Raw genomic sequence first — 20630 nt, forward strand, 5'->3', positions numbered from 1 at the left:
GCTAATAAAGATCAATGTTAACATCTGTTTCCCATGCTAATAAAGATCAATGTTAACATCCTCATGTAATAAAGATCAATGTTAACATCTGTTTCCCATGCTAATAAAGATCAATGTTAACATCTGTTTCCCATGCTAATAAAGATCAATGTTAACATCTGTTTCCCATGCTAATAAAGATCAATGTTAACATCTGTTTCCCATGCTAATAAAGATCAATGTTAACATCTGTTTCCCATGCTAATAAAGATCAATGTTAACATCTGTTAACATTCCCATGCTAATAAAGATCAATGTTAACATCTGTTTCCCATGCTAATAAAGATCAATGTTAACATCTGTTTCCCCATGCTAATAAAGATCAATGTTAACATCTGTTTCCCATGCTAATAAAGATCAATGTTAACATATGTTTCCCATGCTAATAAAGAGCAATGTTAACATATGTTTCCCATGCTAATAAAGATCAATGTTAACATCTGTTTCCCATGCTAATAAAGAGCAATGTTAACATATGTTTCCCATGCTAATAAAGATCAATGTTAACATCTGTTTCCCCATGCTAATAAAGATCAATGTTAACATCTGTTTCCCCATGCTAATAAAGATCAATGTTAACATCTGTTTCCCCATGCTAATAAAGATCAATGTTAACATCTGTGTTTCCCTGTTTCCCATGCTAATAAAGATCAATGTTAACATATGTTTCCCATGCTAATAAAGATCAATGTTAACATCTGTTTCCCATGCTAATAAAGATCAATGTTAACATAAAGATCAATGTTTCCCCATGCTAATAAAGATCAATGTTAACATCTGTTTCCCATGCTAATAAAGATCAATGTTAACATCTGTTTCCCATGCTAATAAAGATCAATGTTAACATCTGTTTCCCATGCTAATAAAGATCAATGTTAACATCTGTTTCCCATGCTAATAAAGATCAATGTTAACATCTGTTTCCCATGCTAATAAAGATCAATGTTAACATCTGTTTCCCATGCTAATAAAGATCAATGTTAACATCTGTTTCCCATGCTAATAAAGATCAATGTTAACATCTGTTTCCCCATGCTAATAAAGATCAATGTTAACATCTGTTTTCCCATGCTAATAAAGATCAATGTTAACATCTGTTTCCCATGCTAATAAAGATCAATGTTAACATCTGTTTCCCATGCTAATAAAGATCAATGTTAACATCTGTTTCCCCATGCTAATAAAGATCAATGTTAACATCTGTTTCCCCATGCTAATAAAGATCAATGTTAACATCTGTTTCCCCATGCTAATAAAGATCAATGTTAACATCTGTTTCCCATGCTAATAAAGATCAATGTTAACATCTGTTTCCCATGCTAATAAAGATCAATGTTAACATATGTTTCCCCATGCTAATAAAGATCAATGTTAACATCTGTTTCCCATGCTAATAAAGATCAATGTTAACATCTGTTTCCCATGCTAATAAAGATCAATGTTAACATCTGTTTCCCCATGCTAATAAAGATCAATGTTAACATCTGTTTCCCATGCTAATAAAGATCAATGTTAACATCTGTTTCCCATGCTAATAAAGATCAATGTTAACATCTGTTTCCCCATGCTAATAAAGATCAATGTTAACATCTGTTTCCCATGCTAATAAAGATCAATGTTAACATCTGTTTCCCATGCTAATAAAGATCAATGTTAACATATGTTTCCCATGCTAATAAAGATCAATGTTAACATCTGTTTCCCCATGCTAATAAAGATCAATGTTAACATCTGTTTCCCCATGCTAATAAAGATCAATGTTAACATATGTTTCCCCATGCTAATAAAGATCAATGTTAACATCTGTTTCCCCATGCTAATAAAGATCAATGTTAACATCTGTTTCCCCATGCTAATAAAGATCAATGTTAACATCTGTTTCCCATGCTAATAAAGATCAATGTTAACATCTGTTTCCCATGCTAATAAAGATCAATGTTAACATCTGTTTCCCCATGCTAATAAAGATCAATGTTAACATCTGTTTCCCCATGCTAATAAAGATCAATGTTAACATATGTTTCCCATGCTAATAAAGATCAATGTTAACATCTGTTTCCCCATGCTAATAAAGATCAATGTTAACATATGTTTCCCCATGCTAATAAAGATCAATGTTAACATCTGTTTCCCCATGCTAATAAAGATCAATGTTAACATATGTTTCCCATGCTAATAAAGATCAATGTTAACATCTGTTTCCCATGCTAATAAAGATCAATGTTAACATCTGTTTCCCATGCTAATAAAGATCAATGTTAACATATGTTTCCCCATGCTAATAAAGATCAATGTTAACATCTGTTTCCCAATGCTAATAAAGATCAATGTTAACATATGTTTCCCATGCTAATAAAGATCAATGTTAACATATGTTTCCCATGCTAATAAAGATCAATGTTAACATAAAGATCAATGTTTCCCCATGCTAATAAAGATCAATGTTAACATATGTTTCCCCATGCTAATAAAGATCAATGTTAACATATGTTTCCCATGCTAATAAAGATCAATGTTAACATCTGTTTCCCATGCTAATAAAGATCAATGTTAACATCTGTTTCCCCATGCTAATAAAGATCAATGTTAACATCTGTTTCCCATGCTAATAAAGATCAATGTTAACATCTGTTTCCCATGCTAATAAAGATCAATGTTAACATATGTTTCCCATGCTAATAAAGAGCCATGTTAACATATGTTTCCCATGCTAATAAAGATCAATGTTAACATATGTTTCCCATGCTAATAAAGATCAATGTTAACATCTGTTTCCCCATGCTAATAAAGATCAATGTTAACATCTGTTTCCCATGCTAATAAAGATCAATGTTAACATATGTTTCCCATGCTAATAAAGATCAATGTTAACATATGTTTCCCATGCTAATAAAGATCAATGTTAACATATGTTTCCCCATGCTAATAAAGATCAATGTTAACATCTGTTTCCCATGCTAATAAAGATCAATGTTAACATCTGTTTCCCATGCTAATAAAGATCAATGTTAACATCTGTTTCCCCATGCTAATAAAGATCAATGTTAACATATGTTTCCCATGCTAATAAAGATCAATGTTAACATCTGTTTCCCATGCTAATAAAGATCAATGTTAACATATGTTTCCCATGCTAATAAAGATCAATGTTAACATCTGTTTCCCCATGCTAATAAAGATCAATGTTAACATCTGTTTCCCCATGCTAATAAAGATCAATGTTAACATCTGTTTCCCATGCTAATAAAGATCAATGTTAACATCTGTTTCCCATGCTAATAAAGATCAATGTTAACATCTGTTTCCCCATGCTAATAAAGATCAATGTTAACATCTGTTTCCCATGCTAATAAAGATCAATGTTAACATCTGTTTCCCCATGCTAATAAAGATCAATGTTAACATCTGTTTCCCATGCTAATAAAGATCAATGTTAACATCTGTTTCCCATGCTAATAAAGATCAATGTTAACATATGTTTCCCCATGCTAATAAAGATCAATGATAACATCTGTTTCCCCATGCTAATAAAGATCAATGTTAACATCTGTTTCCCCATGCTAATAAAGATCAATGTTAACATCTGTTTCCCATGCTAATAAAGATCAATGTTAACATCTGTTTCCCCATGCTAATAAAGATCAATGTTAACATATGTTTCCCATGCTAATAAAGATCAATGTTAACATCTGTTTCCCCATGCTAATAAAGATCAATGTTAACATCTGTTTCCCATGCTAATAAAGATCAATGTTAACATCTGTTTCCCCATGCTAATAAAGATCAATGTTAACATCTGTTTCCCATGCTAATAAAGATCAATGTTAACATCTGTTTCCCCATGCTAATAAAGATCAATGTTAACATCTGTTTTCCCATGCTAATAAAGATCAATGTTAACATCTGTTTCCCATGCTAATAAAGATCAATGTTAACATATGTTTCCCTAATAAAGATCAATGCATAATAAAGATCAATGTTAACATCTGTTTCCCATGCTAATAAAGATCAATGTTAACATCTGTTTCCCCATGCTAATAAAGATCAATGATAACATCTGTTTCCCCATGCTAATAAAGATCAATGTTAACATATGTTTCCCATGCTAATAAAGATCAATGTTAACATCTGTTTTCCCATGCTAATAAAGATCAATGTTAACATCTGTTTCCCATGCTAATAAAGATCAATGTTAACATCTGTTTCCCCATGCTAATAAAGATCAATGATAACATCTGTTTCCCCATGCTAATAAAGATCAATGATAACATCTGTTTTCCATGCTAATAAAGATCAATGTTAACATCTGTTTCCCCATGCTAATAAAGATCAATGTTAACATATGTTTCCCATGCTAATAAAGAGCAATGTTAACATCTGTTTCCCATGCTAATAAAGATCAATGTTAACATCTGTTTCCCATGCTAATAAAGATCAATGTTAACATATGTTTCCCCATGCTAATAAAGATCAATGTTAACATCTGTTTCCCATGCTAATAAAGATCAATGTTAACATCTGTTTCCCATGCTAATAAAGATCAATGTTAACATCTGTTTCCCATGCTAATAAAGATCAATGTTAACATCTGTTTCCCATGCTAATAAAGATCAATGTTAACATCTGTTTCCCATGCTAATAAAGATCAATGTTAACATATGTTTCCCCATGCTAATAAAGATCAATGTTAACATCTGTTTCCCCATGCTAATAAAGATCAATGTTAACATATGTTTCCCATGCTAATAAAGATCAATGTTAACATATGTTTCCCCATGCTAATAAAGATCAATGTTAACATCTGTTTCCCATGCTAATAAAGATCAATGTTAACATCTGTTTCCCATGCTAATAAAGATCAATGTTAACATCTGTTTCCCATGCTAATAAAGATCAATGTTAACATCTGTTTCCCCATGCTAATAAAGATCAATGTTAACATATGTTTCCCATGCTAATAAAGATCAATGTTAACATATGTTTCCCATGCTAATAAAGATCAATGTTAACATATGTTTCCCCATGCTAATAAAGATCAATGTTAACATATGTTTCCCATGCTAATAAAGATCAATGTTAACATATGTTTCCCATGCTAATAAAGATCAATGTTAACATATGTTTCCCATGCTAATAAAGATCAATGTTAACATATGTTTCCCCATGCTAATAAAGATCAATGTTAACATATGTTTCCCATGCTAATAAAGATCAATGTTAACATATGTTTCCCCATGCTAATAAAGATCAATGTTAACATCTGTTTCCCATGCTAATAAAGATCAATGTTAACATCTGTTTCCCATGCTAATAAAGATCAATGTTAACATATGTTTCCCCATGCTAATAAAGATCAATGTTAACATCTGTTTCCCCATGCTAATAAAGATCAATGATAACATCTGTTTCCCCATGCTAATAAAGATCAATGTTAACATATGTTTCCCATGCTAATAAAGATCAATGATAACATCTGTTTTCCCATGCTAATAAAGATCAATGTTAACATCTGTTTCCCCATGCTAATAAAGATCAATGATAACATCTGTTTTCCCATGCTAATAAAGATCAATGTTAACATATGTTTCCCATGCTAATAAAGATCAATGTTAACATCTGTTTCCCATGCTAATAAAGATCAATGTTAACATCTGTTTCCCCATGCTAATAAAGATCAATGTTAACATCTGTTTCCCTAATAAAGATCATGCTAATAAAGATCAATGTTAACATCTGTTTCCCATGCTAATAAAGATCAATGTTAACATATGTTTCCCCATGCTAATAAAGATCAATGTTAACATATGTTTCCCATGCTAATAAAGATCAATGTTAACATCTGTTTCCCATGCTAATAAAGATCAATGTTAACATCTGTTTCCCATGCTAATAAAGATCAATGTTAACATCTGTTTCCCATGCTAATAAAGATCAATGTTAACATCTGTTTCCCATGCTAATAAAGATCAATGTTAACATCTGTTTCCCATGCTAATAAAGATCAATGTTAACATCTGTTTCCCATGCTAATAAAGATCAATGTTAACATCTGTTTCCCATGCTAATAAAGATCAATGTTAACATCTGTTTCCCCATGCTAATAAAGATCAATGTTAACATCTGTTTCCCATGCTAATAAAGATCAATGTTAACATCTGTTTCCCATGCTAATAAAGATCAATGTTAACATCTGTTTCCCCATGCTAATAAAGATCAATGTTAACATCTGTTTCCCATGCTAATAAAGATCAATGTTAACATCTGTTTCCCTAATAAAGATAATAAAGATCAATGTTAACATCTGTTTCCCATGCTAATAAAGATCAATGTTAACATCTGTTTCCCATGCTAATAAAGATCAATGTTAACATCTGTTTCCCCATGCTAATAAAGATCAATGTTAACATATGTTTCCCCATGCTAATAAAGATCAATGTTAACATCTGTTTCCCATGCTAATAAAGATCAATGTTAACATATGTTTCCCCATGCTAATAAAGATCAATGTTAACATCTGTTTCCCATGCTAATAAAGATCAATGTTAACATCTGTTTCCCATGCTAATAAAGAGCAATGTTAACATATGTTTCCCATGCTAATAAAGATCAATGTTAACATCTGTTTCCCATGCTAATAAAGATCAATGTTAACATATGTTTCCCATGCTAATAAAGATCAATGTTAACATCTGTTTCCCATGCTAATAAAGATCAATGTTAACATCTGTTTCCTAATAAAGAGCAATGTTAACATAATAATAAAGAGCAATGTTAACATCTGTTTCCCATGCTAATAAAGATCAATGTTAACATCTGTTTCCCATGCTAATAAAGATCAATGTTAACATCTGTTTCCCATGCTAATAAAGAGCAATGTTAACATCTGTTTCCCATGCTAATAAAGATCAATGTTAACATATGTTTCCCATGCTAATAAAGATCAATGTTAACATCTGTTTCCCATGCTAATAAAGATCAATGTTAACATCTGTTTCCCATGCTAATAAAGATCAATGTTAACATCTGTTTCCCATGCTAATAAAGATCAATGTTAACATATGTTTCCCATGCTAATAAAGATCAATGTTAACATCTGTTTCCCATGCTAATAAAGATCAATGTTAACATATGTTTCCCATGCTAATAAAGATCAATGTTAACATATGTTTCCCATGCTAATAAAGAGCAATGTTAACATATGTTTCCCATGCTAATAAAGATCAATGTTAACATATGTTTCCCCATGCTAATAAAGATCAATGTTAACATATGTTTCCCATGCTAATAAAGATCAATGTTAACATATGTTTCCCATGCTAATAAAGATCAATGTTAACATATGTTTCCCATGCTAATAAAGATCAATGTTAACATATGTTTCCCATGCTAATAAAGAGCAATGTTAACATATGTTTCCCATGCTAATAAAGATCAATGTTAACATCTGTTTCCCATGCTAATAAAGAGCAATGTTAACATATGTTTCCCCATGCTAATAAAGAGCAATGTTAACATATGTTTCCCATGCTAATAAAGATCAATGTTAACATATGTTTCCCATGCTAATAAAGAGCAATGTTAACATATGTTTCCCATGCCAATAAAGATCAATGTTAACATCTGTTTCCCATGTCAATAAAAACCTTGAATTGAATTGAATTGAGAGAGCAAAGTGTCACACATTAAAAATGTGCGCTCCACTGTAGATTTTCATATTGCAACATCAAGTCGAGACCCAGGGGTATAAAAAAAACAAACAAAAAAAACGTATCACCCCCTTAGTAAAAAAGTGCTTCCTGGACCGTTTTTTGAAATTCTTTCGATTTCTTTTGTCATATGTATAAGAACTGTATGAACATACTTTGTCATATTTTATTGTCATAATTTTTTCAATTGTCCATAAGGCATATGTTTTGTTCATTTGCAATATGATTTCATAGGAAGTCAAAAGTCTGAGTCAAAAATCAGTGAACCATTGCCAAATGCCATAAGAAATGTCCAAATGCAATATGAAAGTATTGAAAGTGCCAAATCAGGATGTTATGTCCATTTATCATAGGAAGTCGGTTTCCAAACCCAAAAGTCAGTGAACCATGTCTAAATGGCATTTATACTGCCCAAATAATATATAGCACCATGTTAAGCCATGAATCAACCTAAATGGTCTTTTTGTCATGTATGATGAGGGAGAAGTGTTGTTGTTTAACAATTTTTTTAAAAATGTCCAAAATGACCAGGGGTGCCCCCTATTGGATGAACACGGGTGGGGGGTGCTCCCTACCCAACCGTAGACCCCTAAAGGCATTAAAAAAATATTTAAAAAAAATGTGCTCCTGGTAACCCATCACCAGGTGCACGGCTGTCCATTTGCAATATGTTTTAATGGGCATTTACCATCACGAATTTAACATGCTCAAAAAAACTGCAGGAATTAAATGCAAATGGACAAAAGTCAGGCAGTAAGTCATCGTCCATCAGTAAATTAGATATCATTCTGACACCAAACTGACACCAAACTGATACAAACTGACACCAAACCCACTTTTCCCCACCAAACCCAATTGTTTAGAAGCCAACTATCACACATTTCAGAGCTGGCCCATAACTCGCCTTCAGTTCAAACCATAATAAAAATGTAAAACAAGTAGTTACGTTCAAGCTGCGGGTCCAGTTCTGACGTTATGTGAGCCGACCCCGAATCCCGAGTTTCAGCTCGATAGGTTATTTGGAGCCGTTAGGATCCGTCTCTATGGGCCGAGGCGGTTTCAATGCACGTCGTCTTGCGACTCTGGGACTTTTCTAAATGTCGTCATTTTCGTGATGGTCAAAATGAATTGAAGTTGTTGCAAATGTACGAGGCTGTTTCTCGGTCCGAGAATCTGCTAGAGCCACATAACTCACCGTACATTATCGACTAGAACAGGTTTCTAAAGTTTCAGACCTCTAGGTCCAACGGTTCTTTGACAGTTCGAACGAAGATAACCATTGCAGGCCCTGTGTGTCTATAAGCCCCACACAATGTCACCGCGTCCTTGCTGTGTACAAACTGTTGCTTGCAGACTTGTTTTCGAGTTGCTGTGCGTTTTGTTGCCAACCTATTTTGCTACCTGACAACTTTACGGTTTTTACTTTTTAATGACCGTTCATATTTTTGTTTTTTTTCCTCAACTTTTTCACTCCGGGCGCTTTATCTGGACACGATTCATCAGGACCTCCAACAGCCGAAGCTAAGTAGTAACATTAACATGATGCCTTCTAATTGCAGTCGCTGTACTCCCTTACGGCGAGGATAGCTGTGCTACAAGCCCAGCTTCAGACGCAATCGTTAGGCAAGGGTAATTTCAGTGTAGGAAAGGATGAAACAGAGTCTGTGCCACCAGTAAGTACAGATAGTAGTATACTTAAAACGAATCATCCAGCGATCATACACTGTTTACCAGAGGGCAGGGCTACCGACGTTAAGGCTAATCTGAAGATGGTGCTGGCGAAAGCTAAAACTGGCGAGTGTAGAGAGTATAGAGATATTGTTATCCACGTCGGTACCAACGATGTTAGGATGAAACAGTCAGAGATCACCAAGCGCAACATAGCTTCTGCGTGTAAATCAGCTAGAAAGATGTGTCGGCATCGAGTAATTGTCTCTGGCCCCCTCCCAGTTAGGGGGAGTGATGAGCTCTACAGCAGAGTCTCACAACTCAATCGCTGGTTGAAAACTGTTTTCTGCCCCTCCCAAAAGATAGAATTTGTAGATACTTGGCCCTCTTTCTGGGACTCACCCACAAACAGGACCAAGCCTGACCTGCTGAGGAGTGACGGACTCCATCCGAGCTGGAGGGGTGCTGTCATCTTATCTACCAACATAGACAGGGCGCTAAACTCCTCTAGCTCCACAATGAAATAGGGTGCAGGCCAGGCAGCAGGCTGTTAGCCAGCCTGCCAGCATAGTGGAGTCTGCCACTAGCACAGTCAGTGTAGTCAGCTCAGCTATCACCATTGAGACCGTGTCTGTGCCTCAACCTAGGTTGGGCAAAACTAAACATGGCGGTGTTCGCCTTAGCAATCTCACTAGGATAAAGACCACCTCCATTCCTGTCATTATTGAAAGAGATCATGATACCTCACATCTCAAAATAGGGCTACTTAATGGTAGATCCCTTACTTCAAAGGCAATTACAGTCAATGAACTAATCACTGATCATAATCTTGATGTGATTGGCCTGACTGAAACATGGCTTAGACCTGATGAATTTACTGTGTTAAATGAGGCCTCACCTCCTGGTTACACTAGTGACCATATCCCCCGAGCATCCCGCAAAGGCTGAGGTGTTGCTAACATTTACGATAGCAAATTTCAATTTACAAAAAAAATAAATGACGTTTTCATCTTTTGAGCTTCTAGTCATGAAATCTATGCAGCCTACTCAATCACTTTTTATAGCTACTGTTTACAGGCCTCCTGTGCCATATACAGCGTTTCTCACTGAGTTCCCTGAATTCCTATCGGACCTTGTAGTCATTGCAGATAATATTCTAATCTTTGGTGACTTTAATATTCACATGGAAAAGTCCACAGACCCACTCCAAAAGGCTTTCGGAGCCATCATCGACTCAGTGGGTTTTGTCCAACATGTCTCTGGACCCACTCACTGTCACAGTCATACGCTGGACCTAGTTTTGTCCCATGGAATAAATGTTGTGGATCTTAATGTTTTTCCTCATAATCCTGGACTATCGGACCACTATTTTATTATGTTTGCAATTGCAACAAATAATCTGCTCAGACCCCAACCAAGGAACATCAAAAGTCGTGCTATAAATTCACAGACAACACAAAGATTCCTTGATGTCCTTCCAGATTCTCTCTGTCTACCCAAGGACGCCAGAGGACAAAAATCAGTTAACCACCTAACTGAGGAACTCAATTTAACCTTGCACAATACCCTAGATGCAGTTGCACCCCTAAAAACTAAAAACATTTCTCACAAGAAACTAGCTCCCTGGTACACAGAAAATACCCGAGCTCTGAAGCAAGCTTCCAGAAAATTGGAACGGAAATGGCGCCACACCAAACTGGAAGTCTTCCAACTAGTTTGGAAAGACAGTACCGTGCAGTACCAAAGAGCCCTTACTGCTGCTCGATCATCCTATTTTTCTAACTTAATTGAGGAAAATAAGAACAATCCGAAATTCCTTTTTGATACTGTCGCAAAGCTAACTAAAAAGCAGCATTCCCCAAGAGAGGATGACTTTCACTTTAGCAGTGATAAATTCATGAACTTCTTTGAGGAAAAGATTATGATTATTAGAAAAGCAAATTACGGACTCCTCTTTAAATCTGCGTATTCCTTCAAAGCTCAGTTGTCCTGAGTCTGCACAACTCTGCCAGGACCTAGGATCAAGAGAGACGCTCAAGTGTTTTAGTACTATAGCTCTTGACACAATGATGAAAATAATCATGGCCTCTAAACCTTCAAGCTGCATACTGGACCCTATTCCAACTAAACTACTGAAAGAGCTGCTTCCTGTGCTTGGCCCTCCTATGTTGAACATAATAAACGGCTCTCTATCCACCGGATGTGTACCAAACTCACTAAAAGTGGCAGTAATAAAGCCTCTCTTGAAAAAGCCAAACCTTGACCCAGAAAATATAAAAAACTATCGGCCTATATCGAATCTTCCATTCCTCTCAAATTTTTAGAGAAGGCTGTTGCGCAGCAACTCACTGCCTTCCTGAAGACAAACAATGTATACGAAATGCTTCAGTCTGGTTTTAGACCCCATCATAGCACTGAGACGGCACTTGTGAAGGTGGTAAATTACATTTTAATGGCATCGGACCGAGGCTCTGCATCTGTCCTCGTGCTCCTAGACCTTAGTGCTGCGTTTGATACCATCGATCACCACATTCTTTTGGAGAGATTGGAAACCCAAATTGGTCTACATGGACAAGTTCTGATCTGGTTTAGATCTTATCTGTCGGAAAGATATCAGTTTGTCTCTGTGAATGGTATGTCCTCTGCCTCTGTACAGATGGGGTCTATGGCAACTGTGGACGGTCACATAGGCCTAATGCTATTGAGAGGCTGTGACCCAGTATTACTGTTCTCATACATGATACTGTAAAAAGCATTCATGCAAAATACCATTACATTTTTTTTGTTCTCCTGTAGGATGATATGAGATATCGAAACCTTCAACATTGTTACACTATGTGTAACTAACATACAGTAGGACCACAGGTTAGACTACTGCAATGCTCCACTTTCCGGCCTCCCGGATAAAGCACTAAATAAACTTCAGTTAGTGCTAAATACGGCTGCTAGAATCCTGACTAGAACCAAAAAATTTGATCATATTACTCCAGTGCTCGCCTCTCTACACTGGCTTCCTGTCAAAGCAAGGGCTGATTTCAAAGTTTTACTGCTAACCTACAAAGCATTACATGGGCTTGCTCCTACCTATCTCTATGCTTTGGTGCTGCCGTACATACCTACACGTACGCTACGGTCACAAGACGCAGGCCTCCTAATTGTCCCTAGAATCTCTAAGCAAACAGCTGGAGGCAGGGCTTTCTCCTACAGAGCTCCATTTTTATGGAATTGTCTGCCTACCCATGTCAGAGACGCAAACTCGGTCTCAACCTTTAAGTCTTTTCTGAAGACTCATCTCTTCAGTGGGTCATATGATTGAGTGTAGTCTGGCCCAGGAGTGTGAAGATGAACGGAAAGGCTCTGGGGCAACGAACCGCCCTTGCTGTCTCTGCCTGGCCGGTTCCCCTCTTTCCACTGGGATTCTCTGCCTCCAACCCTATTACAGGGGCTGAGTCACTGGCTTACTGGGGCTTTCTCATGCCGTCTCTGGAAGGGGTGCGTCACCTGAGTGGGTTGATTCACTGATGTGGTCATCCTGTCTGGGTTGCCCCCCTTGGGTTGTGCCATGGCGGAGATCTTTGTGGGCTATACTCAGCCTTGTCTCAGGATGGTAAGTTGGTGGTTGAAGATATCCCTCTAGTGGTGTGGGGGCTGTGCTTTGGCAAAGTGGGTGGGGTTATATCCTTCCTGTTTGGCCCTGTCCGGGGTGTCCTCGGATGGGGCCACAGTGTCTCCTGACCCCTCCTCTCTCAGCCTCCAGTATTTATGCTGCAGTAGTTTGTGTCGGGGCTAGGGTCAATTTGTTATATCTGGAGTACCCCTCCTGTCCTAATTCGGTGTCCTGTGTGAATCTAAGTGTGCGTTCTCTAATTCTCTTCTTTCTTTCTCTGTCTCGGAGGACCTGAGCCCTAGACCCTAGACCCATGCCCCAGGACTACCTGACATGATGACTCCTTTCTGTCCCCAGTCCACCTGGCCATGCTGCTGCTCCAGTTTCAACTGTTCTGCCTTATTATTATTCGACCATGCTGGTCATTTATGAACATTGGAACATCTTGGCCATGTTCTGTTATAATCTCCACCCGGCACAGCCAGAAGAGGACTGGCCACCCCACATATGCTCTCTCTAATTCTCTCTTTCTTTCTCTCTCTCGGAGGACCTGAGCCCTAGGACCATGCCCCAGGACTACCTGACATGATGGCTCCTTGCTGTCCCCAGTCCACCTGACTGTGCTGCTGCTCCAGGTTCAACTGTTCTGCCTTGTTATGCTGAACAGTGCTGGTCATTTATGAACATTTCAACATCTTGGCCATGTTCGGTTATAATCTCCACCCGGCACAGCCAGAAGAGGACGGGCCACCCCACATAGCCTGGTTCCTCTCTAGGTTTCTTCCTAGGTTTTGGCCTTTCTAGGGAGTTTTTCCTAGCCACCGTGCTTCTACACCTGCATTGCTTGCTGTTTGGGGTTTTAGGCTGGGTTTCTGTACAGCACTTTGAGATATCAGCTGATGTACGAAGGGCTATATAAATACATTTGATTTGATTTGATTATGTGTGTGTGTGGGGACTTTTCTTGGAAATCTGATGAGAGAAATGACACATTTTCATGAGGGTTGCTTTGGAAAGATGTGACTTTTTTAACCCTTCTAAACAGCCCCGACAGCCCCTACGACCCAAATTCAAGGCACTTCCGGTTGGCACAGGAAGCTAAGAGTAAACACATATCCTCACTGGGGAGGCTTTTGCAGAATCCTGAGTTTAAAGTCTTTACGTTACAGAATTTACACAGGGTTGAATGTTAATCACAAACTGCAGGTTGGGTATGGAAAAACATCTTTAGGGTGAATTTACCCACTTCCGGTTTATCTAGGAAGCTTAGAATCGACACAGGTAGACCGCATAGTGGCCTGATGGACTGTCATTGAAGACAGGTTCATAAGGCATTCATAACCCACATAGGCTTCAGGTTGAATTTAGAGGAACAGGCAATGTATTCCTATGGGAAGAGATGTCATTGTAATCTGTTAGACACCCTGTTTTCACTGTTAAGGGTTAATGCCACACGGTCAAGGTTAGGCAGATCGGGAGGATCTGAGAGTGTTTTGAATTGTGATTCGGTTCCCTCGCTGTCATTCAAAAACACCTGAAATTCAGGCTTCATTATGGGCCTACTTTTTTTCACGGTCACAGCGTGCTTCGGGCAAGTGTGTGTGTGTGTGTGTGTGTGTGTGTGTGTGTGTGTGTGTGCGTGTGCGTGTGCGTGTGCGTGTGTGTGTGTGCGTGTGTGTGTGTGTGTGTGTGTGTGTGTGTGTGTGTGTGTGTGTGTGTGTGTGTGTGTGTGTGTGTGTGTGTGTGTGTGTGCGTGTGTGTGTGTGTGTGTGTGTGTGTGCAGCCATAATAACAAACACTACCCACGTTATTCAGCCTTTATTAAATAAGAACAAAATCATGTTTCTGTACACAAAGTCTACAAACAGTAATCTGTCTAGTTAACACAGCCACAAAGTGGACATTATTGATATTTCTACAAATGATAATAATAATAATAATATATGCCATTTAGCAGACGCTTTTATCCAAAGCGACTTACAGTCATGTGTGCATACATTCTACGTATGGGTGATCCGATTCAATTCTATTTTAAAACCTTAGCTATAACCTTAACCACAATGACAACCTCATACACAACCTTAAATTAATAATTTTTGCGATATAGTCCATTTTGACTTTGTGGCTGTGGTAACTAGTGACAACCATGTGGTTGGTTTGAGAGAGTGGTTCTCTCTCACAGACAGGAGAGGTAATACTATGGCCCAGTCCCAAACCCTATTCCCTATATAGTGCACTACTTTAGACCAGAGCCCTATTCCCTATACAGTGCATTACTATAGACCAGAGCCCTATTCCCTATATAGTACACTACTATAGACCAGAGCCCTATTCCCTATAGTAGTGCAGTACTTGTGACCAGAGCCTGATAGTGTGCTACATAGGGAATAGGGTGCCATTAGGGCCACAGCCTATGTCTCAGCTCCCAGTTCAATCAGGCCTAGAGAGAGAGCTCCAAGGCACTTGGAGAGTCAAAGTCAGAGTTCACCACCTCTACCCCTTCATCCTCCATCCAGTCATCCCTCCACCCCACTCTCTTTTCGTTTTGCTCCAGGCACAACCAATTCTAAAACTCAACCCAGATTGACTTCAAAAACACAAAAATCTGTCTCAGGTTACAGTTAACCTTTTTCATGGAACATAAAACAGAACAGTTGGGCGAAACCAAAGAAAAGCAGAAATGTAGAAAGTAGCATGAGGTCTATTTATCCAAGACCCAAGCGGTTGTACTGTCTCTCTACTCCTGGATAGATGTGGCACTAGCTTCTCCACACATGGCTCTCCTCCAATAACACGTAGCTTAGGGCTGGATTGTGTGTCCAAGAAAGTGGATTGGCTTTTTATCCATCTCCTATAGTCCTTCCTCCTTTGTTTCGTTTGAGCTCTTTCTTCTCCAGGGATGGAGGGATGGAGTTAAAGGAGTCTCTCCATTCGTTTTTGTCTTGAATGACACTCCATGATCCCTGTGATCTATATCTCTCTGTCTCCATGATCCCTGTGATCTATATCTCTCTGTCTCCATGATCCCTGTGATCTATATCTCTCTGTCTCCATGATCCCTGTGATCTATATCTCTCTGTCTCCATGATCCCTGTGAACTATATCTCTCTGTCTCCATGATCCCTGTGATCTATATCTCTCTGTCTCCATGATCCCTGTGATCTATATCTCTCTGTCTCCATGATCCCTGTGATCTATATCTCTCTGTCTCCATGATCCCTGTGATCTATATCTCTCTGTCTCCATGATCCCTGTGATCTGTATCTCTCTGTCTCCATGATCCCTGTGATCTATATCTCTCTGTCTCCATGATCCCTGTGATCTATATCTCTCTGTCTCCATGATCCCTGTGATCTATATCTCTCTGTCTCCATGATCCCTGTGAACTATCTCTATCTCCCTCCTCTCTCTGTCTCCCTCCTCTCTCTGTCTCCCTCCTCTCTCTGTCTCCCTCCTCTATCTCTGTCTCCATCCTCTATATCTTGTCCAACCCTGTGATCATCTCTGTCCCCCCTGTGATCTGTATCTCTGTCTCCCCCTCTCTCTGTCTCCCCCTGTGATCTCTCTCTGTCTCCATCTCTCTCTCTGTCTCTCCTCTCTCTCTATCTCCTCCATCCTCTCTCTGTCTCCCTCCTCTCTCTGTCTCCCTCCTCTCTCTGTCTCCCTCCTCTCTCTGTAAACTACATCTCTGTCTCCCTCCTCTCTCTGTCTCCCTCCTCTCTCTCTGTCTCCCTCCTCTCTCTGTCTCCCTCCTCTCTTTGTAAACTCTGTCTCCCTCCTCTCTCTGTCTCCCTCCTCTCTCTCTGTCTCCCTCCTCTCTCTGTCTCCCTCCTCTCTTTGTAAACTACATCTCTGTCCCCCCCTCTCTCTGTCTCCCCCTCTCTCTGTCTCCCCCTCTCTCTATCTCTCTCTCTCTCTGTCTCTCCCTCTCTCTGTCTCCCCCTCTCTCTGTCTCCCCCTCTCTCTGTCTCTGCAATCCATAGGTTGCAACAACATAAATAAAATAATAATGTTTCACAGAGCGTCACACCATGTGATATAGATCATCAGACAGTCAGAAATCAAAATACAAAAAAAATAAAAAATCCTAATACTTCTTCTTGAGGAACGCAACTTAACGACCGTTATGTGTCAGGTCTTTAGATAAAATGATTCTTCTTTCTTCGCCATTCTCTTCTTCTATTACAGACGGGAAGCAGCCTGCAACAACGACACATCAAATACCATAACAGACAAGCTGAACTGAAGGTGGTGGTTGACTGTTGACACTAAATTAATGTAAAAAAAAAGAAGAAAAAAGGCACGAGAACAAGAGATGTCTATTGGGCGATAAAACTGAAGCTGATCCTAATAAGATCCTAAAACTGAACTGAAAACTGTCCACGAAAGTCTATGACACTGTTTTAAACATAACGCAGGCCGAGACGAGCTGGAATCAACATTCTAAAACTGTCCTAATGCAACTCATTATCTAACTTCAATCATAACCAAAAACAAAATATTTTCTTAATTCTTTACAAATCTAGTTTAATTTAATTTAAATCTTTTTTTGGGGATAGGCATTCGATTGATATGTTTTGATATCGTTCAGCACCCACTGAATGGTCCACTGAATGGTCCACTGAATGGTCCACTGGCAGCAGAACAGCTCTGACTGCCGAGATTGACAGTAGGAGATCAGGTCCAAGCCCAGACTAACAGTAGGAGATCAGGTCCAAGTCCAGACTGACAGTAGGAGATCAGGTCCAAGCCCAGACTGTCAGTAGGAGATCAGGTCCAAGCCCAGACTGACAGTGGGGGTTTGAGTCCAAGCCCAGACTGACATCGGGAGTTTGAGTCCAAGCCCAGACTGACAGTAGGAGATCAGGTCCAAGTCCAGACTGACAGTAGGAGATCAGGTCCAAGCCCAGACTGTCAGTAGGAGATCAGGTCCAAGCCCAGACTGACAGTGGGGGTTTGAGTCCCCAAGACCAGACTGACAGTAGGAGATCAGGTTCGAGCCCAGACTGGCAGTAGGAGTTTGAGTCCAAGCCCAGACTGACAGTAGGAGATCAGGTCCAAGCCCAGACTGACAGAAGGAGATCAGCTCCAAGCCCAGACTGACAGTAGGAGATCAGGTCCAAGCCCAGACTGACAGTAGGAGTTCAGGTCCAAGCCCAGACTGACAGTGGGAGTTTGAGTCCAAGCCCAGACTGACAGTGGGAGTTTGAGTCCAAGCCCAGACTGACAGTAGGAGATCAGGTCCAAGCCCAGACTGACATAAGGAGTTCAGGTCCAAGCCCAGACTGACAGTTGGAGTTTGAGTCCAAGCCCAGACGGACAGTAGGAGTTCAGGTCCAAGCCCAGACTGACAGTAGGAGTTTGAGGCCAAGCCCAGACGGACAGTAGGAGATCAGGTCCAAGCCCAGACTGACAGTAGGAGTTTGTTCAGTCCAAGCCCAGACTGACAGTAGGAGATCAGGATGGACCAAGCCCAGACTGACTGAGTAGGAGTTTGAGTCCAAGCCCAGACTGACAGTAGGAGTTGTCAGGTTCAAGTCCAGATTGACAGTGAGGAGTTTGAGTCCAAGCCCAGACTGACAGTAGGAGTTCAGGTTCAAGTCCAGATTGACAGTAGGAGTTTGAGTCCAAGCCCAGACTGACAGTAGGAGTTCAGGTTCAAGTCCAGATTGACAGTAGGAGTTTGAGTCCAAGCCCAGACTGACAGTAGGAGTTCAGGTTCAAGTCCAGATTGACAGTAGGAGTTTGAGTCCAAGCCCAGACTGACAGTAGGAGTTCAGGTTCAAGTCCAGATTGACAGTAGGAGTTTGAGTCCAAGCCCAGACTGACAGTAGGAGTTCAGGTTCAAGTCCAGATTGACAGTAGGAGTTTGAGTCCAAGCCCAGACTGACAGTAGGAGTTCAGGTTCAAGTCCAGACTGACAGTAGGAGTTCAGGGCCAAGCCAGGACTGACAGAAAGTGTTCAGTTCCAAGCCCAGACCACTGTGGTCCACTGGTCAGTACGTGTGGCATCATGGCAGGTAAGTGTGGTTCATTCCCAAGTTTTGATTGATCAGGGCCTCTCCTGCAGGCAGAGAAGAGACCCCCGAGGGGTGGGGGGGGTAGGGTCTAGCGGGTGTATCTGTCTGTATGTCGGTGTCATCAAGCATTAAGCATGTCTTTGGGTTGGAACAGCCCAAGGGTTTGAAGGACTAGGCCTTCCGGTGGAGGAAAGCGTCCTAGGCCTCGGAGCAGCAGCGTTGCTGGTTGATCTTCACCTTGTGTTTGATCCCGTCGTACAGCTCAAAGTTGTAGTCCTCCAATGTGGTGGAGCTCCGTGACGACAGGCCGCTGTAGTAGCAGGTGCAGTAGAGCAGCAGGCCGCCACACACCGCCCCCAGCAGTACGCCCAGGGAAGACATGACGATGATGGTGACCAGGATAGGATCCAGGGTGTACAGCCACGAGTTGTCCTTCTCGGAGACATGTGTCACAGGGGGGTCCATGGACGGGCCGGGGGTACTCCACTCTGGGAACGGGAAACCTGAACATAGGAGACAACATCAGAAGACCCTTTGACACCTAGGCAGTTCATATGAAAAGTACTGTACTGTACAGGACACACAAGGACAGATCATATCAAATCAAATAACATGTTATTGGTCACATGGTTAGCAGATGTTATTGGTCACATGGTTAGCAGATGTTATTGGTCACATGGTTAGCAGATGTTATTGGTCACATGGTTAGCAGATGTTATTTGTCCCATGGTTAGCAGATGTTATTGGTCACATGGTTGGCAGATGTTATTGGTCCCATGGTTAGCAGATGTTATTGGTCACATGGTTAGCGGATGTTATTGGTCACATGGTTAGCAGATGTTATTGGTCACATGGTTAGCGGATGTTAATGGTCACATGGTTAGCGGATGTTATTGGTCACATGGTTAGCAGATGTTATTGGTCCCATGGTTAGCAGATGTTATTGGTCACATGGTTAGCGGATGGTTATTGGTCCCATGGTTAGCAGATGTTATTGGTCCCATGGTTAGCAGATGTTATTGGTCACATGGTTAGCAGATGTTATTGGTCACATGGTTAGCGGATGTTATTGGTCACATGGTTAGCAGATGTTAATGGTCACATGGTCAGCAGATGTTAATGCGAGTGTAGCGAAATGCTTGTGCTTCTAGTTCTGACAGTCACAGTAATATCTAACAATTCCCCAACAACTACCTAATAGATTAGATACTAAATCCAAAGGAGTGAAAGAGAATATGTACATTTAAATATATGGATGAGCGATGACCGAGCGGCAAGATACAATAGATGGTTTAAAATACAGTATATACATATGCGATGAGTAATGCACAATAGCAGCCTCTCAATGTTAGTGATGGCTGTTTAACAGTCTGAGAATCTTGAGATAGAAGCTGTTTTTCAGTCTCTTGGTCCCAGCTTTGATGCACCTGTACTGAAAAGTACTCTACTGTACAGGAAACCGAAGGAGAGTTAATATGAAAAGTACTCTACTGTACAGGAAACAGAGGGACAGTTCATGTCTACTGTACAGGAAACAGAGGGACAGTTCATGTCTACTGTACAGGAAACAGAGGGACAGTTCATGTCTAC

General features: G+C 40.0%; 1 protein-coding gene and 1 long non-coding RNA gene across 2 annotated transcripts in view; both read right to left on the minus strand.

Annotated features, from left to right (window-relative positions):
• Window positions 1-14823: 14823 nt before the first annotated feature.
• On the minus strand, window positions 14824-16794 carry LOC127914920 (uncharacterized). The gene is made up of 2 exons (XR_008089404.1): window positions 16705-16794; window positions 14824-16425 (listed from the first exon to the last, which is right to left on the minus strand). It is a non-coding gene; the product is annotated as an uncharacterized LOC127914920 (long non-coding RNA).
• Window positions 16795-18917: 2123 nt separating this feature from the next.
• Window positions 18918-20630, minus strand: part of LOC127914921 (neuropilin-2-like) — a 403275-nt gene continuing 401562 nt past the window's right edge. Inside the window, exon 18 of the mRNA XM_052492709.1 lies at window positions 18918-19543. Within this exon, the coding sequence (XP_052348669.1) occupies window positions 19239-19543 (305 nt within the window). The 3' untranslated portion in view covers window positions 18918-19238. The remainder of the gene's footprint in view (window positions 19544-20630) is intronic.

The sequence above is a fragment of the Oncorhynchus keta genome, chromosome 34, assembly GCF_023373465.1.
Source record: "Oncorhynchus keta strain PuntledgeMale-10-30-2019 chromosome 34, Oket_V2, whole genome shotgun sequence".
In the NCBI taxonomy this organism is placed as follows: Eukaryota; Metazoa; Chordata; class Actinopteri; order Salmoniformes; family Salmonidae; genus Oncorhynchus; species Oncorhynchus keta.